The sequence below is a fragment of the Triturus cristatus genome, chromosome 4_1 (assembly GCF_964204655.1).
Source record: "Triturus cristatus chromosome 4_1, aTriCri1.1, whole genome shotgun sequence".
Classification (NCBI taxonomy): domain Eukaryota; kingdom Metazoa; phylum Chordata; class Amphibia; order Caudata; family Salamandridae; genus Triturus; species Triturus cristatus.
In genome coordinates, this window is record NC_140585.1 from 311160487 (window position 1) to 311187744 (window position 27258).

Below are 27258 nucleotides of genomic sequence, written 5' to 3' on the forward strand. Positions count from 1 at the left end.
CAGGCCTGGGACCGGCTCCTGCTGGAAGTTAATCCGATTAAAATGATCCTCTCGCTAGCTGCACTGACCTGAGGTAGAAATGTTTATTGCCTCTCAGACATTCCTAAGGCTAGGGGCCTTACAAACATGGACCTCAGATTGAACATCCCAAGAGCTGGACCTCGGCTTTCCGGCCTTTACGTCACAACCAAATGTCTTTCATCCACAGCACTTCTGATCAGAACCTTAATTGTGACCCCCAAATCCTGGCTGAGGTCTAGTAGGAATAGGAGGCGGCGTCTGTGGACAGCTAAAGCCAAAGGCAGTATCTCCAAAGTCTGTGGGAATCTAAAAGACACGGGGACCACAAGCAAGATGTGGTATCTGTGCCTGAGTTTACCTGCTGTGGCCTTACACCTGGAATAACAACTGTATCTACACTCATTAATTCTACTAATGCCAACCAATCGAAGCATCCCTAAAGGGTGGTGTCTACCTGGGTCACTAAACTAGTACAGTATACCTTCTAGTAGCTCTGTCATTCTGTACCATCTGATACTGTGTGCTCACTAATACAGTATACATTGTAGTAGCTAATTTACTCTGTACCATCTAATGCAGTGTACTGACTACTACAGTATACCTTGGAGTAGCTTTACCGCTCTGTACGATCTAATATAGTTAGGGCTCCCGGTTTTATGGTATTTGTTTTTTGGCCATTTCCGTCTGTATTTATCCATATTTATTTTTTGGGCATTTTATCTGTATTTATCCATATTTATTTTGTGTTTTCCGTATAAATGATGTTGTTAAACTGTACTGATAGAGGCGCACTCATACTTTGATATCTGTCGTATTTTAGCTATTTAAGCGGCCAAACATTACATAACAATATATACACTGGTAAATACTATTGCATTATGATATAAAAGTATGTTGATATATGCATCTATTTAAAGAAATGTCATCCTGTTTTTAATTTCCCATGCTGTCCATCTGCTCAGCTGCTGGCCTATAATTTATGAGAGACCGCATGGAGAGTCTGTATTTATCTGTAAAAATCAGTAAAAACGGAAAACAGGGATCCTTAAATATAGTGTACTTACTAGTACAGTAGACCTTCGAGTAGCTCTGACTATCCGTACCATCTAATGCCGTGTATTGATTAGGACAATATACCTCCAAGCAGCTCTGTCACTCTGTTCCATCTAATGCAGTGTACTGACTTGTACAGTATACCTTGGTCAAGCTCTGTCACTCCGTACCATCTAATACAGTGTATTGACTAGTACAGTATACCTTGTAGAAGCTCTGTTACCCTGTGCCATCTAATACAGTGTACTGACAAGTAGAGGATACCTTCTAGTACCTCTGTAATTCTGTGCCATCTAATTCAGTCTACTGACTACTACAGTATGTCTTTCAGTAGCTCTGTCACTCTTTACCATCTAATACAGTGTACTGACTAGTATAATATACCTTCGAGTAGCTCTGTCACTCTTTACCATCTAATACAGTGTACTGACTAGTACAGTATATGTTCTAGTAGCTCTGTTGCTCGATTACATCTAATACAAGGTACTGACTAGTACATTATACCTTCTAGTAGCTCTGGAATTATATTCCATCTAAAATAGTGTACTGACTACTACAGTGTACCTTAGAGTAGCTGTCAGTTTCTCTGTACCATCTAATACAGCGTACTGACTAGTATAGCATACTTTTTACTAGTTTGGTCACTCTATTCCAACTAATGCAGTGTACTGACTAGTACAGTATAACTTCTAGTAGCTCTGCCACTCTGTGTCATCTAATACAATGTACTGACTCGTACAATATATTTTCAAGTAACTCTGTACCATCTAATGCAGTGTACTAACTAGTTCAGTACACCTTCTAGTAGTGCTGTCACTCTGTACCATCTAATGCAGTGTACTGACTAGTACTGTATACCTTGGAGTAGCTCTGTCACTCTGTACCATCTAATGAAGTCTACCAAGTAGTACTGTATACCTTGGATTAGCTGTGACACCCTGTACCATCTAATAAAGTGCACTGCCTAGTACTGTATACCTTCTAGTAGCTCTGTTACTCTGTGCCATCCAATATAGAGTACTGACAAGTACAGTATGCCATGGAGTGGCTCTGTCACACTGTAACATCCAAAACAGTGTACTAACTGGTACAGTGCACCTTCGAGTAGCTTTGTCACTCTGTACCATCTAATGCAGTGTACCGGCTAGCACAGTATTCTTTCTAGTAGCCTGATTGCTCTGTTCAATCTAATACGGTGTACTGACTACTATTGTATACCTTGGAGTAGCTTTGTTACTCTGTGCCATCTAATGCAGTGTACTGACTAGTACAGTATACCTTCTAGTAGCTCTCCTACTCTGTACTATCTAATTTAGAGTACTGACTAGTACAGAATACCTTGGGGTGGCCATCTTACTATGTACCATTGAATGCAGTCCATTGACTAGTACAGTATTCCTTCTAGTAGCTGTGGTACTCTGTTCTATCTAATACAGTGTACTGACTAGTACAGTATAACTTGGTGTAGCTCTGTTACTCTTTGCCATCTAATGCAGTGTACTGACTAGTACAGTATACTTTCTTGTAGCTCTGTCACTCTTTATCATATAATGCAGTGTATTGACTAGTACTTTATACCTTCTAGTACCTCTCTTGCTCTGTATCATCTAATATAGAGTACTGACTAGTACACTATTCCTTGGAGACGCTCTGGTACTCTGTACCATCTAATACGAGTACTGACTAGTACAGCATGCCTAGGAACTATCTAATGCATTGTACTGACTAGTACTGTATACCTTCTAGTACCTCTCTTACTCTGCACCATATAATGCAGTGCACTGCTTAGTACAGTATACCTTCTAATAGCTCTGTCACTATGTGCCATCTGATTCAGTGTACTGACTAATACATTACACCTTTGGGTAGGTCTGTCAGTCTGTACCATCTAATACAATGTACTGAGTAGCACTGTATACCTTGGAATAGCTCTGTCACTCTGTATAACCTACTGCAGTGTACTGCCTCTTACTTTATACCTTCTTTTAAAAAAAAAAAATCTTTATTCATTTTATTTTAAATACCGGTCGATCCACTCCCTCTCGTGACCCACCAACCCCCACCTCAGACAAGTAAAACATCATTGCATCAAACATAATTAATCAAGTGTAGTGCAATATATGACATCATTTCATATTTGAAATACATATAAACTCCCAAGGATCTGTCAATTCGATACAATCCTGTTAAAGAGCAATTTGTGTGACGCCCATAAAAAATTCCTAAAGTGACATGTACAGATTTCCTCTTACAATATATTATTCAGCCAGAAAAAAACACAGGGGAAAATAAATACATATACTTTATCATGACCTGCTTTGACCTTGAATCCAAGTAATCAGGAGGTCCCAGATTTTCATGCCTTTTCAGCGTAAGCGGCTCCCTTTCCGTCTATATATAGCTATTTCCAAACTATACGTTGCTAATAATCTGGCTAGCCATTGTTGAAAAGCAGGTGACCTAGAGTCCAGCCAGGCGGAAGCAATACACGTCCTTAAGACCGCCATAGATATAAAAATGAATTCATGACCCTTCCCCATTCGATTTGCTTCAAAAATCCTAACAATATTACAAACCTTGACAATATTATTTCAGTTTTAACACCTCCGATAAAAAATCTTATATATCCTTGATTAATTTTTGCGATACGTTACAAGACACAAAGATGTGAATGATATCAGCATTATAGAGTGCACAACGTGGACAGAATGTTTCCTTTCCAGCCCCCCATTTTGCTATCATGTCGGGCGCATAGTATAAAGAAAAACGGGTCTTATAAAATTGTGCTTGTAGCCTAGTGGACATTAAAATATATTGTGACATCTCATACGCATACAGAAAAGTCGCAGCTGAAATCCCCAATTTCAGCATCCATCTTTGAGAACATTTGTCCAAATCATCGGGCATAGCAGCATTTATAAGGCCGTAGATCTCCCTGATAGAACTTACTTTATCTTTAACTATTCTTTTAATTGTTTCCACTCTCTCAAACTTGGCCCATCCACTTCCTTTTTGTAAAAGAAAATCCCAAATCTGGAGAAACTAAAATCCCACCAATAAAGAGTATTTTCTTCTTTCATCTCATCAAAGGACCGGAGCTCTGAGGGGGAGTAAAAACAGCCAAACTGATCTATTCCAGCCCTAATCCATTTATCCATAAACAAATCTCCAAAGAGTTCGGGAAGATTGCAATTATTAGATATAGGTGTATAAAAAGATATTCTACCAATTCCCAGGGTTCTACGTATAGCACTCCATACTTTAAAGGCACTAAAAAGAGTTTTAAAGCAAACTTTTTTGTAATAACTGTTGTATTGTTGTTGCCAAAAACATCCTCCCGTCTCTCCCCCCAAAATAAGTTCAAACGGAGAAGGAACCTGCATTCGTCCTGAGCAGCTCGCGACTATATATCAGTGTGGAGGCCCAATAGTATAGTTTCAGGCTCGGGTGAGCCAAACCCCCCTGTCCCTCAGTAGGATGAGAAACCTAAGGGCTCAGCGAGGTCGCGAATATGCCCATATAAACTGGGAGAATATATTTTCTATTGCTTCAAACCACTGAGGAGTGAATTCTAAATAGATGACCCTAAAAAGATATAAACATTTCGGGAAAAAGAGCATTTTGATCATATTACACCTACCCTCTATGGATAAATGTAGGTTATTTAACCTTGCAAGATCTTTTTTAGTATTCTCCGTTAAAGGCTCCATATTGTCCTTGACCACATTATCCAACCTGGAGGTTATACTAATACGTGGCCTCATCATCTTGACTTTATTATTAAGCACAAGCTGCGTCTTATCTTGATTCAGAGCATATCCAGAGATATGCCCGAAGCGCTCAGCCGCATCTTCGATTACCTTTATGGCAGAATTATGGATCTGATGTAACAAGGACAATATCGTCTGCATTGGCCAAGGTCTTAGTTGCCCAGTTCTCTGACCATATTGCCGGTATTAGCACATTATTTTCTAGCATGCGGATAAAAGGATCAATACACATTGCAAAGAAAAGAGGGGAGCACGGGCAACCCAGAGAGTGTACCGTTCACTATTTCTACCACTGATGGTTCAACGTATAATCTTTTGACTGCTTGAATAAAACCATCCCTAATACCAATTCTAGACATGGCCGTCCATAGACATTGGGAGGAGACCCTATCAAAAGCTTTTTCTGCATCCAATTGGATAAGAGCCATAGGGTCTCCTGCAACATTGGTGATAACAAATAGTGTGATAACTCTCTGGACATGGTCAATTGTAGATCTCCCGGGAACAAACCCATGTTGGCGCTCCGAGATAACCTTATGAATTATTGGCGCAAGTCGGATGGCCAATAATTTTGAATAGATTTTAGAGTCGTCGTTAATCAAGGTAATAGGATGGTAGGAGCCCAATTGTAAGGGAGATTTATTCTTTTTTCAGAAAACCACTATTTTAGCCAAAGACCATGGTCCCGTAGGCCGTCAACCATTGAAAATATGTACAAATAATGTATTTATAATTCCTTTTAGGTGACGGGAAGTAGTATAGAATTAAATCTTGGTTGGTAGTCCGCCCTAGCACAGGGTCATTAATTTCTCGGATTCTGTTAGATGTTATTTGCTGCCTGGTACGAACTGCCAAATTGGGACCAATCTGCTTGCTAAACTCATAAACTGTTTCTTTTTGGGTTGTTGCTATACTCATTACTTTATCCGGCAGAATATCAGTGATGGCGGCTTTAGCGATCGCCACCTGCCGTTGTTCTACCTCCAGATCCCGTCCCTCAGCCCTTACCAAACCTTCCTCTGCCGCCCCTCAATTATCCTGAAGAGCCTTCATTGTTTGCTTGGCACATTTGTTAAGATTTAAGGAATACCTCAATGTTTCCCCCCTAATACCTGCTTTCAAAGCATCCCACGCCACCTCAATTGATGTACTCTCCATATTATCCTCCACGAACATTGGGATCCATTGTCTCATGTGTATACAATATTCCTCATTTAGTAGCATTGATCTCTCAAATGTCCATGATTTTAAGTTTGGCCTTCATAATTCCAATTCTAAATCGAGGATCAGCGGGTTATTGTCTGATAGTACCCGCCGTAGCTTTTTTATATGATATTTCGAGCTCAGCATATTTGAAAGAAACATGTAGTCCAGTCTAGCATGAGTCATATGCGCGTTAGAAGAATAAATGTGCCCTGGGTCATTTGGTTTGATCAGGTGCCAGCAATCAATCAGACCAGGGGTCTGGCATAGATTCCTTAATGCCTGAAACGCATTTGGTTTCCTACACGCATATCTCCATCCGGCCTCTAGAGACCAATCACTGAGTAAGTTAATAATATAGTCCCTGCAAAGAATAAGTGGAAGAGGCCAATGAGCGAGTTCACTGGAGATAGTATTGAATACACCAGGATCGTCGCTATTACATCCATATACTGTACATAGTGTCAGTTCTTACCCATACAATATTGACATTTAGTAATCACCCACCGGCCAAACTTATCAGAGCATGACCGTGTGCATTGGATCCCACCTCCTTGAACCAATATAGCAACGCCCCGAACCCTGGCCCCCTGCGTTGTTGCACTAACCACCCTATACCCCGGTGTTTTTAATACATGCAATTGTGATCCTTCCATATGTGTCTCTTGGAGGCAAATAATATTTGCCACAAACGCTTGTAACCCAACTTCTGCCTTGGCTTTTCTTGATGTCATGGAAACCACAGATGTTGATAGTTGCGATTCTAAGTCTGCCCATGTCGGCTTATAACATTAACCAGATTCTGGCACCACATCACTGTACAGCAATCCCACCACACCGATCCCTCACTCTTTTCATCTAATGTGACAAATGTGATAAATGTGACAAAAAACACTATTGAACCAGCCCCTTTTATCACCCGTCTGAGGATCCCATTCCCCGCCTTTTGTCCGCCCCCCCTCCCCACAGCCTAGGGAATCAGGCTCAACCATGAGCCTGCGTGAGGACGTCCAGACCACTCCTCCTCTCCCTCCACCTCTCTCCCCCCCACCAGTGATCAAATATACATAAAAAAAATACAGCCCTCCCATAAAGGGGACTCTCCAGCCTCTATCCAGCGCTTTCCCTCGCATGTTACAGACTTATGTTTTACCACAGATGGCCCCTGCTAAGATATCATCCAGTAGCTTCTGGGCTTGGATTTCAGAATTTAAGTTTAAATTCTGACCCTGAAAGACAACTTTCAGCCTAGCTGGATTTTGCAAAAATACTGCAGCCCCTGCTGTCTGGAGAGGGGTTGTAAACTGCCTAAGCCTCCATCTCCTCTCAACAGCAGCGAGTGCGAAATCTGGTTTGGCAAAAAGGAGAAACCCTCACAACTTCTTTCAGCATTATGTCTGGCAAGGTCATACACAGCCTGGCGTAACAAAACATTTACAAAATAGACCAATAAAGTACGGGGCAGCGCCCGCTCACTGGATGAGTGCCTTGCAGGTGTTAAGGGAAATCGATGGACACATTGTACTTCCTTGTCCCAATCCCAGTGAGAAAGTTCGGGTAGGGAACATTTAAGCCGGGTTCAGAGCGAAGATGTCCACAATAGATCACATTTTTAGGTTGCAACTATTACATTGGAAGACAGTGTGTATAGAGGGTGGCAGCCTCTAACTCATTTTTGTGGACCTATCTGCATCTGACTTGGTGCTGAGGGACAAACTGTGGGCTATTTTATTGGACTTGTGGCTTCACCTTAACTTTGCCACTAGCTGAAATGACTGCATGAAGGCAATTTTGCCCAGATTAGGTACAGCAAAAATGGTGAACTTACAGCCCCCATACCTATAGACAGAGGTGTACGCCAAGGCTGCGTCTTGCCCCGACCCTTTTTTGCCTTTTTATTAATGGCCTAGTTGAGGCTTTGATTGCTGGGAAGGATATTGATGCCCCTAAGCTGACGAACCATGAAGAACCTGCCATGATGTTCGCCGATGACACCCTTCTGCTCTCAAAGTCACCTATGGGAATTCAGAGGGCCTTAGACAGCTTTTATGTTTTTTGCAAAAATAGGGGGTTGGAGATCAATTTGCAGAAAACCAAATGCATGGTATTTAATGCAGGTAATAGTGTTCGGTCAAATCCTTGCCTAGATGGGAAACCCCTCGAGAGGGTGACTGTCTTTGAATATCTTGGAATCACGCTCACCGAATAAATGGACTGGGGTGCCCAAATCAAGAAAGCAAGTTTAAAGCTGGCCCAGACAACGGGGGAACTGACAAAGGTATGCAGAAGTTGTATCCATAAATCTGTTGGGCCGGTGGTGGAAATCTACAAAGCACAAGCTAGGGGTCCTGTCCTGTATGGGGCTGATATATTGGGGTCACTGTTCATCTGGCTCGATAGAGAAAAGGGAGAATTCCTTATGCAATTGTTGGGTCTTCCCCCAAGCTCCCTGCTTACATCGCTTCGTATGGACCTTGGGATTAGTCCAATTTTGCAGACGATGCCACTCTTAGACCACTTTTATTCTGGCGATGTCTGTGGAGTACCCCAGAACTGGCTGTACACAGGGAAGAGCTGAGCGAAGTGTTGAGCTTACAGGATGCAAGCAAACTACCATGGCTGGCCTTCATCAAGAATACTTTTGCGGCCATAGAAGGGTTAATTTGTGGAACAATGCAGAAATCTGCCTGTCTGCCTTATAATATCTAGGACGGACCTGTTAAGAGAGCTACAGGGAGCACAAACTTACCCGGATACAGGGGAGTTCTGCAACTGGCTCATTAATTGCAGTGTTTTTAGAAATAAAAAAATAGTACAGATTAGATCCTGCCTGGACGATATCCAGCTGGCTCTTGCCAAGAGGTTATACGTGCAGTTTAGGCATGGGGTGTTCCCGTTGTGTGCTTTCACAAATAAATGAGCGGGTTCATCCAATTTGGGATGTTCGGCATGTAGCAATGCAGCAGAGACGGAATATCATGTAATATTTTTCTGTCAAGGATATAAGAAGGCGAGACACCTATAGCTATTACAGCTGTACAGAAATCTGGGACCTAAGCGCTGTGCTGAGGTTTTTAGGATTTTGAAATATGACATGCACATGCCCATTGTGCATTCAATATGACGTTTTTTATTCTCTATGTGGTGTGCACGTCGAGCTATCCTAAAGATGAGCCCATAGGTTCAACTGGGTTTGGTATTTTTAATATCATTTTTTTAAGCTTAAAATGTGCATCTTGTACCTTTTCTATCTGTATAGTCTTTTAAATTTGTGATCATGTGATGGGTGTGAGGTTCAGGGGGTAACAGTTGTGCAGCTGAATAATCCCAACCCAATTCCTCCTCAACCTCATTATCACCTGGGTTTTTCTTGAACTCTCTTCCCAGATTTCCGTTTGGGTTTCTTAGAGATGGCGCCTTTCTCTTGTCAGCTACTATTACTTGAGGAAGAGCCTCCGCCATCGCTAATAGCAAATAGGCTGGTGTCAGATCCCTCTGATTCCTCAGTAGAGTGAAAACCTTTTCCAAAGAATCTGGGTATAAACAACCAGTCTCCATAGTTTTTCTTTGAGATTCGCTCCCTCCAGATGTGACTTGCTTACTTTTGCTTATCATATCTGGTGTACTAACACCCTTCTCATCATTTGATTTATCGGTAGGTATATCGGGGGGCAGTTATCATTACTTCCAGTCTCATTCCTTGATTTTGCTGTCTTTCCTGCCCAGCCTTTTCCTTTTCGCTCATGTCTAGGGGTGGAAACATGCTCGAGATGGAAGGTTGCAACGTCTCCGGATGCCTGTAAGCACCGGGGAATTGTCTATGTGAGGCTCTATTTTTTCCTTTTACTGCTTTTCCTGTTCGTCCCCTTTACCAGTACAAGGGTCTCCCTTCCTGCCCCCCAATTTGGCATCTGTCCCTTTACGGGGTGATTGTATGGAGGTGGTAGCAGGGGCCACCGTCCGTGGTTTCCCTTTTCCGCGAGCAGCCATCACCACTGACTCTGCGGTCTGCGTTCCATCCTGTGGATAGTTGCTGTATCCAGCCTGTCAGCAGCATCTGCGTTAGAGCCTCCCAGTGGCCGAAGCAGGAGCCCGGTCTTTCCCAGCACGAGTGTGTCCAGCGCCCGCCTCGTTGTTCTGCCGGAGTGGGCCCATAGAAATCTCCCGTCAGACTATCACCCCAGCACATACACCGGTTTCCCGGCACAGAGAAATATCCAGCGAGAGAGGTGAGTGGTGGCCTCACTTAGACGTCATCTTGCCTCCTTCGTTCCAAAAAACTTCGGCGGTCCGATGCCGCGTTGCGACATCTTCGCAGGAAGCAGCCCCTACTTTATACCTTCTAGTAAACCAAGAAGACCGTCAATGCACAACTAATGAGATTCATCGGAGAATACTCCATCTTTGACCCCTCCCAATCCGGATTCCGCAGCAACCACAGACCCGAGACCGCTCTACTCACCGCCACAGACGACATCCACACCCTCCTCTGTAGTATCTAATATAGAGTACTGACAGCAACGCCAGCCAGCCCACCATCTCCTCCTGGACCCCAGTCACCACTGAAGACACCACTTCGACCATGAAAGGCATCCACTCAGGGGCCCCCCGGACCCCTGCCCGCCACACATCTACCACAGAGCCACCACCACCATCGCTCCAGAACTACGACCCACCATCAACGCCACCTTCAAGACCGGCATCTTTCCCGATGACTCATAACCAGCAGACTGGACTACGGAAACACCCTCTATGCCGGGATCAACAAGTCTCTGCTCAGCAAGCTTCAGACCATACAGAACACCGCAGCCAGATGCGTCCTCAGAATCCCTCGACATGTACACATCACCTAACACCTGCAGAACCTCCACTGGCTCCCCGTTGAGAAGAGAGTTACTTTCAAGATACTCACCCATTCCTACAAATGCCTCCACAACATCGGACCCCAATACCTCAACGAGAGAATCTTCTTCCACGTACCCAAGAGAACCCTCCGATCTGCCGAACTCACCCTTGCCGAAACCCCACGCATCCGCAGAGCCAGAACATGGAACGAGCTCCCGATCGACATCAGATGTGCCCCCAACCTGAACAGCTTCAAGGAAGACACTTAAGACAGGGATCTTCAACTGAACGCAGCTGCTCACCTCCCCCGTGCCTTAAGACCCTCAGCGCACTTACAGTTCCCCTGATTGATTGATTGACCAGTACAGTATGCCTTGAAGTGACTCTGTTACTTTGTACTATCTAATTCTGTGTACTGACAAGTACAGTATGTATTGGAGTGGCCCTGTTACTCTGTAACATCCAATACAGTGTACTGACTAGCACAGTACACCTTCTGGTAGCTCTGCCACTCTACCATCTAATGCAGTGTACTGACTAATACAGTATTCCTTCTAGTAGCTCTCTTACTCTGTACCATCCAGTGCAGTGTACTGCTTAGTACTGTTTACCTTGTAGTAGCTCTGTGCCTCGGTACCATCTAATGCAGTGTTCTGAGTAGTACTGTATACCTTGGAGTAGCTCTGTCACTCTGTGCAATCTAATGCTGTGTACTGACTAGTACTGTATACCTTCTAGTGGCTCTCATACTGTGTACCATCTAATATAGAGTATTGACTAGTACAGAATGCCTCTGTACCATCTAATGCAGTGTACTGAGTAGTACTGGCTACCTTGGAGTAGCGTTGTCACTCTGTGACATCTAATGCAGTGTATTGACTAGTGTAGTATACCTTCTAGTAGCTCTGTTACTCTGCACCATCCAATGAAGTGTACTGACTAGTTCTGGCTACCTTGGAGTAGCTCTGTTACTCTGTGCCATCTAATACAGTGTACTGACTAGTACAGCATACCTTCGAGTAGCTCTGTCACTCTGTACAAACTAATGTAGTGTATTGACTAGTACTTTATACATTCTAGTAGCTCTCCTACTCTGCACCAGCCAATGCAGTGTACTGACAAGTGCAATATACCTTGGAGTAGTTCTGTCATTCTGTGTCATCTAATGCAGTGTACTAACTAGTACTGTATAACGTAAAGTAGCTCTGGTACTGTGTACCATTTAATGCAGGGTACTGACCTGTACAGTATGCCTTAGACTGACTTTGTTACTGTGTACTATTTATTGCAGTGTACTGAGTAGTACTGTATACCTTGGAGTCGCTCTGTTACTTTGTTCCATCTACTGCAGTGTACTAACTAGTACTGTATAACTTATAGTAGCTCTGGTACTGTGTACCATCTAATGTAGAGTTCTGACCTGTACAGTATGCCTCAGACTAACTTTGTTACTGTGTACTATTTATTGCAGTGTACTGAGTAGTACTGTATACCTTGGAGTCGCTCTGTTACTTTGTTCCATCTACTGCAGTGTACTAACTAGTGTAGTATGCCTTGGAGTTGCTCTGTTTCTTTGTAACATCCAATTCAGTGTACTGACCAGTACAGTACACCTTCTGGTAGCTCTGTCGCACTGTACCATCTAATACAGTGTGGGGACTACTACAGTGTACCTCCTAGTAGCTCTCTTACTCTGCACCATCTAATGTAGCGTACTGACTACTACAGTATAACTTCTAGTAGCTCCTCCACTCTGTACCATCTAATGCAGTGTACTGACTAGTAATGTATACCTTCTAGTAGCTCTCCTACTCTACACCGTCCAATGCAGTGTACTGACTGGTACTGTATACCTTGGAGTAGCTCTGTCACTCTGTGCCATCTAAAGCAGTATACTGACTACTACATTATGACTTCAAGGAGCTCTCTTACTCTGTACTATCTAATATAGAGTACTTACCGGCAATCTTCATTGCTCCAAGTATAGTCTTCCTCGCCACATGATTAACAAAGTGAGCTTCAGCTCCACATCAGAACCCTCCATAGCAAAAGTTAGCCTCCCATGCCTCTCATCCCTTCCCAACATGGCCGACCCCTATCACCCCTGACCTCTATAAGAGGAGGGTCGGCCCAACCCTCAGCCTGAGAAATACCAAGCAGAAACATGAGCCGATAGCAACACAGGGAGGGAGAGATGGGAACTCATGTGGCTAGGAAGACTATGCATGCAGTAATGAAGATTACTGGTAAGTAACCGGGGCATTATCTCATCGTAAGTCTTCCTCACCACTTGATTAACGAAGTGAGCACATACTAAAGCCAAGCGGCTTCATGGAAACTCACAAGAAACCAATGGACCAGAAGGGGATGCCAAAGAAGCAGGGCAAACCCAAAAACACAGATGAGTGGAAGTAACCACCCAAGAGACAGGCAACCATGAGCAGAGAGAACCAGCCCGGGACAGAGAGAGACCGGAAGGGGAGGGCCGAAAACCCAGAACCCCTAAGACCCGAAGGGCTGCCAGAAAATCCGCCCGAACCAACGACTGAAGGAGGACAGAGAAGGAACGGAACCAGACCGTACGGAGCCAAAAGCAACAAACAAACTGGCACCACAACAGCAAGAGGACGGCTGGCCCAAACCGCCAAGACTGCCTGACGGACAGTCAAAAGAGAGAGAGAAGCAAAAGCCCCAGGCTCTGGAATCGAAGGAAAGAGGGCAATGCCACCACAGAGACAACAAGATGCCACAGCAGCCAAAAGACACAGTCCGACGCAAACACAGCAAAACAGCACGTTGGACCACCACACAGAGAGAACAGAAACCACCCCAAGTCCAGTGACCGGAGGGAAAGAAGGAAACAAAACCCACCAGGCCGGCGGTCAACTGAGGAAACCGAAGGCAGAAGCCGAGGAACCAGACGCAACCAAGCAGACCGTCAGGAGCCGCAAGAATGGAGGAGAGCGCAGAAAGGACCCTCCGACCCACAAAACGGAATGCCAACAAAACACCATCAACACAGTGAAAAACAGGCAGGCCATGGACCCATTGGCTCAAAGGACGCCCCGGAAGGGAGCACAACACCAGCAAAGGCACAGGGCAAAACAGCCCCCGGTAGCCACAGGAAACAACCCCGAAGCAACCCGGCCACCAAAGCAGCCAACAGCGGAAAGGCCACCCAAGGAGCCCGAAAATCAGAAGGGACCAGGTCCATGGCTAAGCCACCAGAAAGGTAAGCGAAGGCCCATCACAGGGCCACTAAGCACAAGGAAGCATACAGCACTAGCAGCATGGGGAACGCTGGGTGAACGAGCGTAACATCCCAGCACAGGGGCCAAACAACCTGTCCCTGTAATGGTTCATGTGTAGTGAACGAGCCGCCGAAGCGAGGACTCAGGAGGCCACCAAGCCAGCCACTAACCAGGCCCGACCCAGCTGAACAACTGAGAGCCACCAAGAAAAGGAGCGTACAGGGAGGTAAGGCCATAGGCAGAAACACACCAATGGCTAGAAGGAAAGAAGAGCCGGGCGAAACGACCCCGAAGCAATGCCAACACTTCCAGGGAGCAACCCCAAGTCAGCAGGTACCAGTACCTACCCCAGAGCCAGGGATAATGAAGAAGAGGACACAAAATCCGGACAGGAAGCGGAGGGCCCCGCAAAGGGGAAGGAAGAACCAGGAAAGCCCAGCCACCACGGAAAATCAACACCCAAAGCGGCAGAAACCAAGGGAGAAGAACCCAGGCGAGCACCACCAACAGGTCAAATGCCCCGTCCAGGCCAAACAAGCCCAGAACCCACATAAGCAAATGGAGTGGAGGAAAGCGCCAAGCCTGAAGCCCGAACGAGGAAGCCAAAGAGAGCCACCACCGAGGACCCAAACCAAGCCCGGACCCAAGGAAGCCAGCTGTCCATAGTCATGGGAGGAAAAAACCTGCACCAGAGAAAAAACATGTAGAATACCCCTGGGAGAGAAACAGTCCCGACTGACCACCCCGGACCCCAGCCAAGGCCGGAACAAATTGTCAAAGGAACGGCCAACAAAAGGTAGACGAGAAACCCGCCAGTAGGGGGACCAACCGACCCCGCACAGACCGGGAACCCAAGCAAGCCCCACAGGCCGGAAAAGACCACAACCACCTGGGAAGGGGACACCAGAAAAGGAAGACCTCAGGCCGCAACTGCAGACATGGCAGAAAGGGAGCTGCATGCCCGACCCGCGACCAAGAAAAGGGGAAAAGCATGGACACCACCAACCCGGATCAAACCCGTGGAGCACAACCACCGGCATAACGGAACCATGGGCGGGACTAGAGAAAGTAAACCCAAGGGGAACATGTGAAGACGAGAATGCACCAGAACCCAGGACGGCCCAGCACCACTGAGACCCACCGGAAGGGACGAGCCCCCAAGAGAAGGACAATGCAAAGCACCGCCCGCCAACAAGGCACAAGAACACCCGACACACATCCCGTGGAAGTCCCCGACCAAGGAAGACCACCCCAACATTGAAACCAGGGGGCAGAGGAAAAACCAAGGGGGACCGGCAGGAATCGGAAGAGCACCAAGACCCCACCAGGAAACAGGAAACGGACAAACAGGCCCCGCCGGAGAAGAACTTGGGAGACTGCCAAGATCGACAATGGGGCGGCGCGGCAGAAGGCCGGACCCACGGAGCCGCAACAGAGGCCACCCACGACTTAAGGAGAGGCAACAGATGGCCCCCAACATAGCCCCAATGGCCAGGAGCCGAGGAGAAGCATGACACGGACAGGAGGCATAGCAGCTGCCTGCTGAGCCAGGAAGCAGGATGAGAAAGGGGCACCATGGACGCGGCCCCGGACAGGAAAGAGCAGGCCCCCCAGTAGCAAAAGCAGAAGCAAAAACCCGCATGAAGACCACAGTAGCAGCCCAGAGAAGGATGGACAGGCATCAACAGCAGCCCGCCCCCATCAGACACGCAGCAGCCAACAGCCCCCGGAATCCCCAGGAGGACGCCAAACCAGGCACAAACCAGGCCAGACCCCGCACAACAATGGCGAGCAGGTGGGAACAGGAGCATACAGGACGGAAGGACCGCAGACCCAAAGCCCGGAAGGGAAGAAAGAGCCAGCGACAAACACAGCAAACAAAATGAAGCCATGGCCCTGCGACATACCCCAAATGCCAGTAGAACACCAGGACATGAACTCACAAACCATAGGACAAATGGCCGAAATCTTTGGTCCCACCAGTACGTACATTGATGGCAAAATATACGGCGCTGTCATTCAGTGCATTACACTACCCTATGGAATTCTTCTTGGCAACCCTAGAATAAAGAAAACATGAGAAAACAACCAGAAGGGTCCAATGCTGTATCATGCAGAGCATTTTACAGTGTACGCACGGCTCCTGGATGTCGCTACAAAAATCACTAATCCGCACTATACAATAGTCAGAAATGACCAGCAGGTAATAAATACAAAGATTTATGCAACAAATGTAGTACATAGCAGACCACCTCACATAAAGCACAGATTAGTAATTTAGCAGTAATTTCATTGCCGAGACTCAAACCGATTTCCCCAGCCTTAAGGGCAACCGCTTAGTCTTAAGGCCACATTATCTCTACTCCCCATTTAAACACTGCGCTTAGAAGCAGGTCCGTTAACACTAGTTATGATGGGGGAAACCAATGCACCCAGATTGGAAAAAGTTACCACAATCAACCAATGAAAGCTGTTAGGCAAACACAGACCTACCGTGCAACTGGTGTCTGAAACCCCTCTCGGAATATTAGAAGATATATATACATAAATATCACACTCACCCAGAGTACCATGATCCCGTATAACAGCACTGGGTCACCACGACCCCAAAAAACAACGATATGCCAGAGTCTGAACCGTGACAGCAGCAGAAGAGCCAAGCAGAATCGAGAGCTCCTACCATTACTTGCTCACTTTTCCTGCCATCTTAAACCCAGGATTTCAGTTTCGCTGCGTGAGAATAAGATAGCGCGCATGCGTGTGTGCCTGACACCTCAAACAACATATACACAACAGAAGCTACATGTAGTAAGGTGAGAGAAACACAACTCACTACATATGTAAAAGAATCAGAAAGAATCCCACTAAGGACTGGTGCCACGCAAAGGACACCAGTAAAGTACAAGCCACACGCCCTCGGCCTGAGGAACGGATGAGTAATGCGGCATCATACAGGACGGGGATCGGCTGAGGCTGAATGAAGCTGCGCGCAGCTCCTGGCAACTCGCGCGCCCACTCCGGAGGATGCTGCAGGGATCCAACCTGTCCAAAGAGACTACGCCCAGCAAGCAGACTATCGCAGGAAGACCCATGAGTCCGGCTCCACATCAAGGAGCCGTAAATGCGATACGGGGCAAACCGCCAACCGAGGCCACTAGAGGTAGCGAAGCCCTGCAGCAGCCTGTGCCCCGCCAGTCCCTCAGGACAGAAACAGTATAGTTTTGCCCCGAAAAACCAAACATCCACGAGGAGCGCCCTGGGACCATAGAACGGACCGCCGGGCGCCCCCACCTCACACACAAGCCCCAAGCCGCCCCAGCAATGGGAGACCCGGGGATGTCAAGAACCTCACCAACAAAAGGAGCGCCACCAGGGGGATGTGGGGGTGGGGAGAGGGTCCCGGGCACAAGTATAACCACCAAAACACTCTGCTCACACGGACGTGTGGAGAGGAAAAAAGGCCACCAGGAAGAGCCCCAGCCCCCTCGTCCGTCCCCCTGTAAACCCCTTGACTCGCTAAAGCAGAGCCTAACCTGCCCAGACCTGACACCGGGGGAAGGAAGCAGGATGGTCCCAGAGTCCTAGGGCCCGCTAGAGCAGTGCCACCAACCAGGGACCCCAGTTCCAGCTACAGCAGGAACCACTTACCTGAAACACGCTCTGGAGAATCTGCAGCACAGAACCAAAAAAACAGCCTGAGGGTTGGGCTGGCCCTCCTCTTATAGAGGTCAGGGGTGATAGGGGTCGGCCATGTTGGGAAGGGATGGGAGGCGTAGGAGGCTAACTTTTGCTTTGGAGGGTTCTGGTGTGGAGCTGAAGCTCACTTTGTTAATCATGTGTCGAGGATGACTTACGAGGAGGTAATGACTAATACAGTATACCTTGGAGTACACATCTTACAATGTACTATATAATGCAGTCTACTGACTAGTACAATATTCCTTCTAGTAGCTCTGTTACTCTGTCCTATCTAATGAAGTGTACTGACTAGTACATATACCTTGGTGTAGTTCTGTCACTCTGTGCAATCTAATGCCGTGTACTGACTAGTACAGTTTGTCTTTTAGTAGCTCTGGTACTCTGTACTATCTAATGCAGTGTACTGACTAGTACAGTACACCTTCTAGGAGTTCTATCGCTCTCTACCATCTAATGCAGTGTACTGACTAGTACAGTATACCTTCTACTCTGTCATTCTGTACCATCTAATGCAGTGTACTGTCTAGTACTGTTTACCTTCTAGTAGCTCTTGCTCTGTTATTCTTTACTATTCAATGCAGTGTAAGGCCTAGTACAGTATGCCTTGAAGTTGCTCTGTCACTCTGTAACATACAATACAGTCCAGTGACAAATAAAGTATGCCTTCTGGTATCTCTGTCACTCTACCATCTAATGCAATGTACTGAGTAGTACTGTATACCTTGGAGTAGCGTTGTCACTCTGTGACATCTAACGCAGTTTGCTGACTACTACAGTATACCTTCTAGTAGCTCTTTTGCTCTGTACCATCTAATATAGAGTACTGACTAGTACAATATATCTTGTAGAAACCCTGTCACTCTGTGCCATCTAATGCAGTGTACTGACTAGAATAGTATACCTTCTAGTAGATCTGTTACTCTGCACTATCCGATGCAGTGTACTGACTTGTGCTTTATACCTTGGAGTTGCTCGGTTACTCTGTGCCATCTAATACAGTGTACTGACTAGTGCTGTATACCTTGGAGTAGTTCTGCCACTCTGTACCATCTAATGCAGAGTACTCACTAATACGGTTTACCTTCCAGTAGCTCTGTCACTCTGTACCATCTAATACAGTGTACTGACTAGTAATGTATACCTTCTAGTAGCTCTCCTACTCTGCACCATCCAAAGCACTGTACTGAGTAGTACTGTATACCTTGGAGTAGTGCTGTCACTCTGTGCCATCTAATACAGTGTACTGAGTAGCCCTGTATTCCTTCTAGTAGCTCTGGTACTCCCTTACCATCTAATGTAGAGTATTGACTTGTACAGTATGCGTTGGACTAACTCTGTTACTCTGTACTATGTTTTGCAGTGTACTGAGTAGTACAGAATACCATGTAGCAGCTCTTAAACTACTCTGTTCCATCTACTGCAGTTTACTGACTAGTACAGTACACCTTCTGGTCTCTCTGTTGCTCTGCACCATCTAATGCAGTGTGCTGACTACTACAGTGTACCTTCTATTATCTCTCAAACTCTGCATTTTCCAGTGCTGTATACTAGTACTGTATATCTTCTAGTAGTGCTCCTACTCTATGCCATCTAATGCAGTGTACTGACTAGCACATCACACTTCTAGTAGCTCTGTTACTCCCTACCTTGAAGTGCAGTGTACTGACTAGTACAGTGTGGCTTCGAGGGTCTCTGTTACTCTGTAACATCGATTAAAGTGCACTGACTAGTAAAGTACACTTTCTTGTAGCTCTCTTACTCTGTACCACCTAATGCAGTGTGCGGACTAGTACTGTATACCATGCAGTAGCTCTGTCGCTCTGTGCCATTTAATGCAGTGTACTGAAAAGTACTCTATATTTTCGAGTAGTTCTCTTGCTCCGTACTATCTTATATATAGTACTGACCAGTACAGTATGCCTTGGAATAACTCTGTACTATGTAATGCAGTATACTGACAAGTACCGTATACCTTGGAGTAGCTCTGTCACCTGGTACCATCTAGAGTGTTCTACTGACTAGTACAATATGCCTTGGAGTGGCTCTGTCACTCTGTAATATCCAATACAGTGTACTGACTAGTACAATACACCTTCCAGTAGCCCTGTTACTGTACCATCTAATGCAGTGTACTGACTAGTACAGTATTCCTTCTAATAGCTCTCCTACACTACCATCCAGTGCAGTGTACTGCCTAGTACTGTTTATCTTCGAGTTGCTCTCTTACTCTGTACCATCTAATATAGAGTACATACTATTACAGTATGCCTTGGAGTAGCTCTGTCACTGTGATATCTAATGCAGTGTACTGACTAGTATAGTATACCTTCTAGTAGCTCTCTTACTCCGTACCATCCAATGCAGTGTACTGACTAGCACTGTATACCTTGGAGTAGCTCTGCCTCTCTGTGCCATGTATACAGTGTATTGACTATTACAGTACACTTCTAGTACCTCTCTTAATATGTGCCATCTCATGCAGTGCACTGAATAGTACTGTATACCTTGGAGTACCTCTCACTCTGTACCATCCAATGCAGTTTACTGACTAGTACTGTATACCTTCTAGTAGCTCTCCTACTCTGCGCCATCCAATACAGGGTTCTGCCTAGTACTGTATACCTTGGAGTAGCTCTGTGCCTCTGTCATATAACAGAGTGTACTGACTAGTACAATATACCTTCGTATATGTCTGTCACTATCTAATGGATTAGTACAGTACACTCCTAGTACCTCTGTCACTCCGTTCCATTGAATGCAGTGTACTGACTAGTAGAGTACACTTCTAGTTCCTCTGTTTCTGTGGCATCTAATGCAGTGTACCGACTAGTACTATATAACTTCTAGTAGCTCTCTCACTCTGTGCAATCCAATTCAGTGTACTGACTAGTACTGTTTACCTTGTAGTAGCTCTGTCACTCTGTGCCATCTAATACAGTGTACTGACTAGTACTGTTTACCTTGTAGTAGCTCTGTCACTCTGTGCCATCTAATACAGTGTACTGACTAGTAGTATATAACTTCTAGTAACTCTCTCACTGTGTAAATCTAATACAGTGTACTGACTAGTACAGTACACTTCTAGTTGCTCTCTCTGTCTGTACAATATTATACCGTGTATTGACTAGTACTGTTTAACTTGTAGTAGCTCTGTCACTCAGTGCCATCTAATACAGTGTACCGACTAGTACAGTATACCTTTGAGTAGCTCTGTCACTCAGTTCAATCTAATGCAGTGTACTGACTAGTATAATATACCTTCGAGTAGCTCTGTCACTCAGTACCATCTAATGCAGTGTACTGACTAGTCCTGTATATTGTCTTGCAGCTCTCTTACTCTGTACCATCAAATGCAGTGTACTGACTAGTACTGTATACCTTAGAGTAGCTGTTACTCTATGCCATCTAACAGAGTGTACTGACTAGTACAGTATACGTTCCAGTAGCTCTGTCACTCAGTACCATCTAATGCAGTGTACTGACTACTACTGTATACCTTTTAGTAGTTCTTCTACTCAACACCATCCAATGCAGTGTACTGACTAGTACGGTATACCTTCGAGTAGCTTTGTCACTCTGTGCCATCTAATGCTGTGTACTGCCTAGTACTGTACACCTTGGAGTAGCTCTGTTGCTCTCTGTCATATAACACAGTGTCCTGACTAGTACAGTATACCTTGGAGGAGCTCCGTCACTCTGCACCATCTAATGGAGTGTACTGACTAGTACTGTACACTTCTAGTACCTCTGTCACTCTGTGACATGTATTGCAGTGTACTGACTACTACTATGTACCTTCTAGTAGCTCTCTCACTCCGCACCATCTATTGAAGTGTATTGACTAGTACAGTACACTTCAGTAGTACTGACAAGTAATGTATGCCTTGGAGTAGCTCAGCGACTCTGTGCCATATGATGCAGTGTACTGACTAGTACAGTATACCTTCCCGTAGCTCTGTTACTCAGTACCATGTAATGCAGTGTACTGACTACTACTGTATACCTTCTAGTAGTTCTCCTACTCTACACCGTCCAATGCAGTGTCCTGGCGCTAGTACGATACCTTGGGGTAGCTCTGTCACTCTGTACCATCTAATGGGGTGTACTGACTAGTACAGTAGACCTTCTAGTAGCTCTGTCACTCAGACCCATATATTGCAGTGTACTGACTAGTACAATATACCTTGCAGTATCTGTGTCACTCTGTACCATCTAATGGAGTGTACCGAGTGGTACTCTATACCTCCAGTGTACTAACTAGTACTGTTTTCTTATAGTGGTTCTGTCACTCTGTGCTATCTAATGCACTGTACTGACTAGTACTGTTTACCTTCTTGTAGCTCTGTTACTCTATACTATCTATTAGAGAGTACTGATTGGTACAGTAAACCTTGGAGTAGCTCTATCACTCTGTACCATCTAATCAAGTTACTGTTACTCTCTGCTATTGTAGTGTGCGTCATGTGTGGTAAAGCAATGTAGTATGCTGCGTGTAGTGTGTAGTAGAATGTCCTATGAAGTGCAGTGTGCTGTTCGGTGTAGTGTGTGCTCTAGATGAATGCGCGCTTTAGTGTAGTGAGCAGTCTAGTGCTGCGTGCTTTAGTCTAGTGAGCAGTCTAGTGCTGCTTGCTTTAGTGTAGTGAGCAGTCTAGTGCAATGCGCTTCAGTGTAGTGAGCAGTCTAGTGCCGCACGCTTTAGTGTAGTGATCAGTGTAGTGCTGTGCGCTTTAGTGTAGTGAGCGGTCTAGTGCCGCGCGCTTTAGTTTAGTGAGCAGTCTAGTGTCGCGCGCTTTAGTGTAGTGAGCAGTCTAGTGCGGCGCGCTCTCTAGCGCCATGTGCTCCTTCCAGAAGTGGTGTACATTAATCATATGTAAAACAGAAGCAGTAATTACAGCCTTTCTTTGTATCATTAAATCAATAATTGTGAATCTCTTCCCTGCAGTGATGGTGACTCTGGATCCTGACACAGTTCATCGTGAGCTCCTCCTGTCTGAGGGGGGGAGACGTGTGAGAGAGACGGGCAGAGTACAGCCCCTGCCGGACACCCCCAAGAGATTCAACAACCACCGCTGTGTGCTGGGGAGCGAGGGGTTCACCTCCGGCAGACATTCCTGGGAGGTGCAGCTGCTGCAGGAGGAGGGGGCGCTGTGGCGTGTGGGGGTCGCAGCAGAGTCTGTGGACAGGAAGGGAGACTTCACATGGTCACCTGAGGGGGGAGTCTGGGCTGTGCAGGGGTGTGAGGGTCAGTACAAGGCTCTCACCTCCCCTCAGACCCCTCTGTCCCCTCGTGAGAAGCCCCTGAAGCTGGGGGTGTATCTGGACTACGAGGATGGGCAGCTGTCCCTCTACAATGCTGACTCCAAGGAGCTTCTCTACTCCTTCCCGCAGGCGCCCTTCACACAGAGGCTCTTCCCGTACTTCTGTCTCTATGAAGGAATGGAGCTGAGGCTGGTGTGAGAGTGACTCCCCCTCAACTGTCATCCACCGTTCAAACACCAACATTCCAAAGAATCTTCAAACACCACCATTCCAAAGAATCTTCAAACACCAACATTCCAAAGATCCTTCAAACACCAACATTCCAAAGAACCTTCAAACACCAACATTCCAAAGATCCTTCAAACACCAACATTCCAAAGGACCTTCTTCACAATGACCCTCTGACCTGTTTCCATGACAACCAGAAACCTCACCTGAAACTATGTATCTCTTTTCCTTGTACATTTTTAAAACAAGGGCAGACAATGTTTGCCATGTGAATCTTGCACCTAAAATCATGTAACATATGATAAAGTCTCTGTAGAATTAAACAAGCAATGGCATAGCCAACAGGTCCCGCCTTTAGGAGGTTGTTAGTGTTTAGGTATGTTGCAGAGCAGTGTGGCTGCTGTGCTCCGTACTGCAAACTTGGTGTCTAGTGCAGTGACATGGGGCAGTGGCATGGTGTGGTGTGTTGTTATAAGGTGTGTGTTGGTGGGATGCATGTGGGTAGTGTGCTGGGGTGCATGTGGGTGGCATATGCATCTTTACAACAAAAATCCCCAATTGTAATTAGATTAATAATGCTTGTCTACAAACTATTGAAGGGCAATAAGGGTAAATGCAATATGCATGGCCCCATGGACCAATCTAACACGTTTATAATAGTAAAATATCGATTGAAAACAACAAAACTACCGGCCTGTCGTTAACTCTTACGTTTACTGTTTGTGTTTCCAAATTGTTAAATCCCTAACCACATCGATTGGCGGCAATTTCCCAGAACCTATAGTCACTCATTGCAATGATCTAGCAACTTTTTTTTTTTTAAATCTACGAAATTTACTGTTCCCCATAAAGTACAATAAACACACCAATTTCTACCACCAAAAAAAGGACTCTGGACTCACCCACAGTTTGCCTCACAAACGCCCCCTCCCCATTACCAGATAAACTCTTCCAACACTTTTTAGTAAAGTGAAATCTAGTTCCGCTGTAGACCATCCCCACATACTCCTTCAAGGATACAGCCACTAGCTACAACTTCCTTCTCACTCCCGCAGGAACCTTAATCGCCAAAGTTACATTTACATTTTTATTGTCGCCTGAAAACCTCTGAACTCACAAGGAAATGTTCTTTGCAGCAGGCATCTTAATCCTCTGCGAAACTTTAGCATAAGTGGAAACAGCCATTGGATAAGACTCCGATCTGTCTCCTGCAGGAACATTAATTTCCAAAGTTAACTTTAGATTTTTATTATTGCGTGATAACCTCAGACCACACAAGGACATGTTCTTTGCAGCAGGCATCTAAATCCTCTGTGCTACTTTAGCATGAGTGGAAGCAGCCACAAGATAAAACTTCCTATCTCTCTTCCACAGAAACATTAATAGCCAAGGTTACCTTTACATTTTTATTGTTGCCTGAAAAACTCTGGACACACAAGGACATGTTCTTTGCAGCAGGGCTCTTAATCCTCTGCATCACTTTAACATGAGTCGGAACAGCCACTAGATAAAACTCTACTGTCTCTCTCCAGAAGGAACCTTAATTGCCAAAGTTACCATTACATTTTTATTGTTGCCTGAAAACCTCTGAACACACAAGAACATGTTCTTTGCAGCAGGCATGCATCTTAATCCTCTGCGCTTCTTTAGCATCACTGGAAGCAGCCACTAAATTAAACTCCCATCTCTCTCCAGCAGGAACATTAATCGCCAAAGTCCCTTTACATTTTTACTGTCGCCTGAAAATGTATGAACACACAAGGACATGTTCTTTGCAGCAGGTATCTTAATCCTCTTCGCTACTTCAGCATGAGTGGAAACAGCCACTAGATAAAACTTTCATCTCTTTCCCGCAGGAACTTTAATCGCCAAATTTACTTTTACATTTTTATTGTTGCCTGAAAACCTCTGAACACACAAGAACATGTTCTTTGCAGCAGGCATGCATCTTAATCCTCTGCGCTTCTTTAGCATCACTGGAAGCAGCCACTAAATTAAACTCCCATCTCTCTCCAGCAGGAACATTAATCGCCAAAGTCCCTTTACATTTTTACTGTCGCCTGAAAATGTATGAACACACAAGGACATGTTCTTTGCAGCAGGTATCTTAATCCTCTGCGCTACTTCAGCATGAGTGGAAACAGCCACTAGATAAAACTTTCATCTCTTTCCCGCAGGAACTTTAATCGCCAAATTTACTTTTACATTTTTATTGTTGCCTGAAAACCTCTGAACACACAAGGACATGTTCTTTGCAGCAGGCATCTTAATCCTCTGCACTACTTCAGCATGAGTGGAAACAGGCTCTAGATAAACTCCCATCTCTCTCCAACAGGAACTTTAATCGCCAAAGTTACCTTTACATTTTTATTGTTGACTGAAAAGCTCTGAACAAACAAGGACATGATCTTTGCAGCAGACATGCATCCTAACCCTCTGCTCTACTTTAGCATCACTGGAAACAGCCACTAAATTAAACTTCCATCCCTCTCCAGCAGGAACATTAATCGCCAAAGTTACCTTTACATTTTTATTGTTGCCTGAAAACGTATGAACACACAAGAGCATGTTCTTTGCAGCAAGCATCTTAATCCTCGGCACTACTTTAGCATTAGTATAAACAGCAACCAGATAAAACTTCCATCTCTCTCCAGCAGGAACATTAATCGCCAAAGTTACCTTTACATTTTTAGTGTTGCCTAAAAACGTACAGACACACAAGGTTCTTTGCAGCAGGCACGTTAATCCTCTGTGCTACTTTAACATGAGTGGAAACAGCCACTAGATAAAAGTTCCATCTCTCTCCAGCAGTAACATTAATCGCCCAAGTTACCTTTACAATTTTATTGTTGCCTGAAAACCTCTGAACACACAAGGACATGTTCTTTGCAGCAGACATGCATCTTAATCCTCTGCCCTACTTTAGCATCACTGGAAACAGCCACTAAATTAAACTCCCATCTCTCTCCAGCAGGAACATTAATCGCCAAAGTTCACTTTACATTTTTATTGTCGCCAGAAAATGTATGAACACACAAGAGCATGTTCTTTGCAGCAGGCATCTTAATCCTCTGCGCTACTTCAGCATGAGTGTAAACAGGCTCTAAATAAAACTTCCATCTCTCTCCAACAGGAACTTTAATCGCCAAAGTTACCTTTACATTTTTATTGTTGCCTGAAAACCTGTGAACACACAAGAGCATGTTCTTTGCAGCAGGCATCTTAATCCTCTGCGCTACTTCAGCATGAGTGGAAATAGCCACTAGATAGAACTTCCATCTTTCTCCAACAGGAACTTTAATCGCCAAAGTTACCTTTAAATTTTTAGTGTTGCGTAAAAACTTACAGACACACAAGGTTCTTTGCAGCAGGCATCTTAATCCTCTGCGATACTTCAGCATGAGTGGAAACAGGCTCTAGATAAAACTCCCATCTCTCTCCAACAGTAATATTAATCGCCAAAGTTACCTTTACATTTCTATTGTTGCCTGAAAACCTCTGAACACACAAGGACATGTTATTTGCAGCAGACATGCCTCTTAATCCTCTGCGCTACTTTATTATCACTGGAAACAGCCCCTAAATTAAACTCCCATCTCTCTCCAGCAGGAACATTAATCGCCAAAGTTCCCTTTACATTTTTATTGTTGACTGAATAAGTATGAACACACAAGAGCATGATTTTTGCAGCAGGTATCTTAATCCTCTGCGCTACTTCAGCATGAGTGGAAACAGCCACTAGATAAAACTTCCATCTCTTTCCCGCAGGAACTTTATTCGCCAAAGTTACCTTTACATTTTTATTGTTGCCTGAAAACCTCTGAACACACAAGCACATTTTCATTGCAGTAGACATTTTAATCCTCTGTGCTACTTCAGCATGAGTGGAAACAGGCTCTAGATAAAACTCCCACGTCTCTCCAACAGGA

General features: G+C 45.1%; 1 protein-coding gene across 1 annotated transcript in view; it reads left to right on the forward strand.

The window, feature by feature from the left end:
* The window catches only part of LOC146854848 (E3 ubiquitin-protein ligase TRIM39-like), a 93517-nt gene extending 69848 nt beyond the window's left edge, over nt 1-23669 (forward strand). Inside the window, exon 6 of the mRNA XM_085651049.1 lies at nt 22785-23669. Coding sequence (XP_085507175.1) covers nt 22785-23299 — 515 coding nt within the window. The 3' untranslated portion in view covers nt 23300-23669. The remainder of the gene's footprint in view (nt 1-22784) is intronic.
* The last annotated feature ends 3589 nt before the right edge of the window (nt 23670-27258 follow it).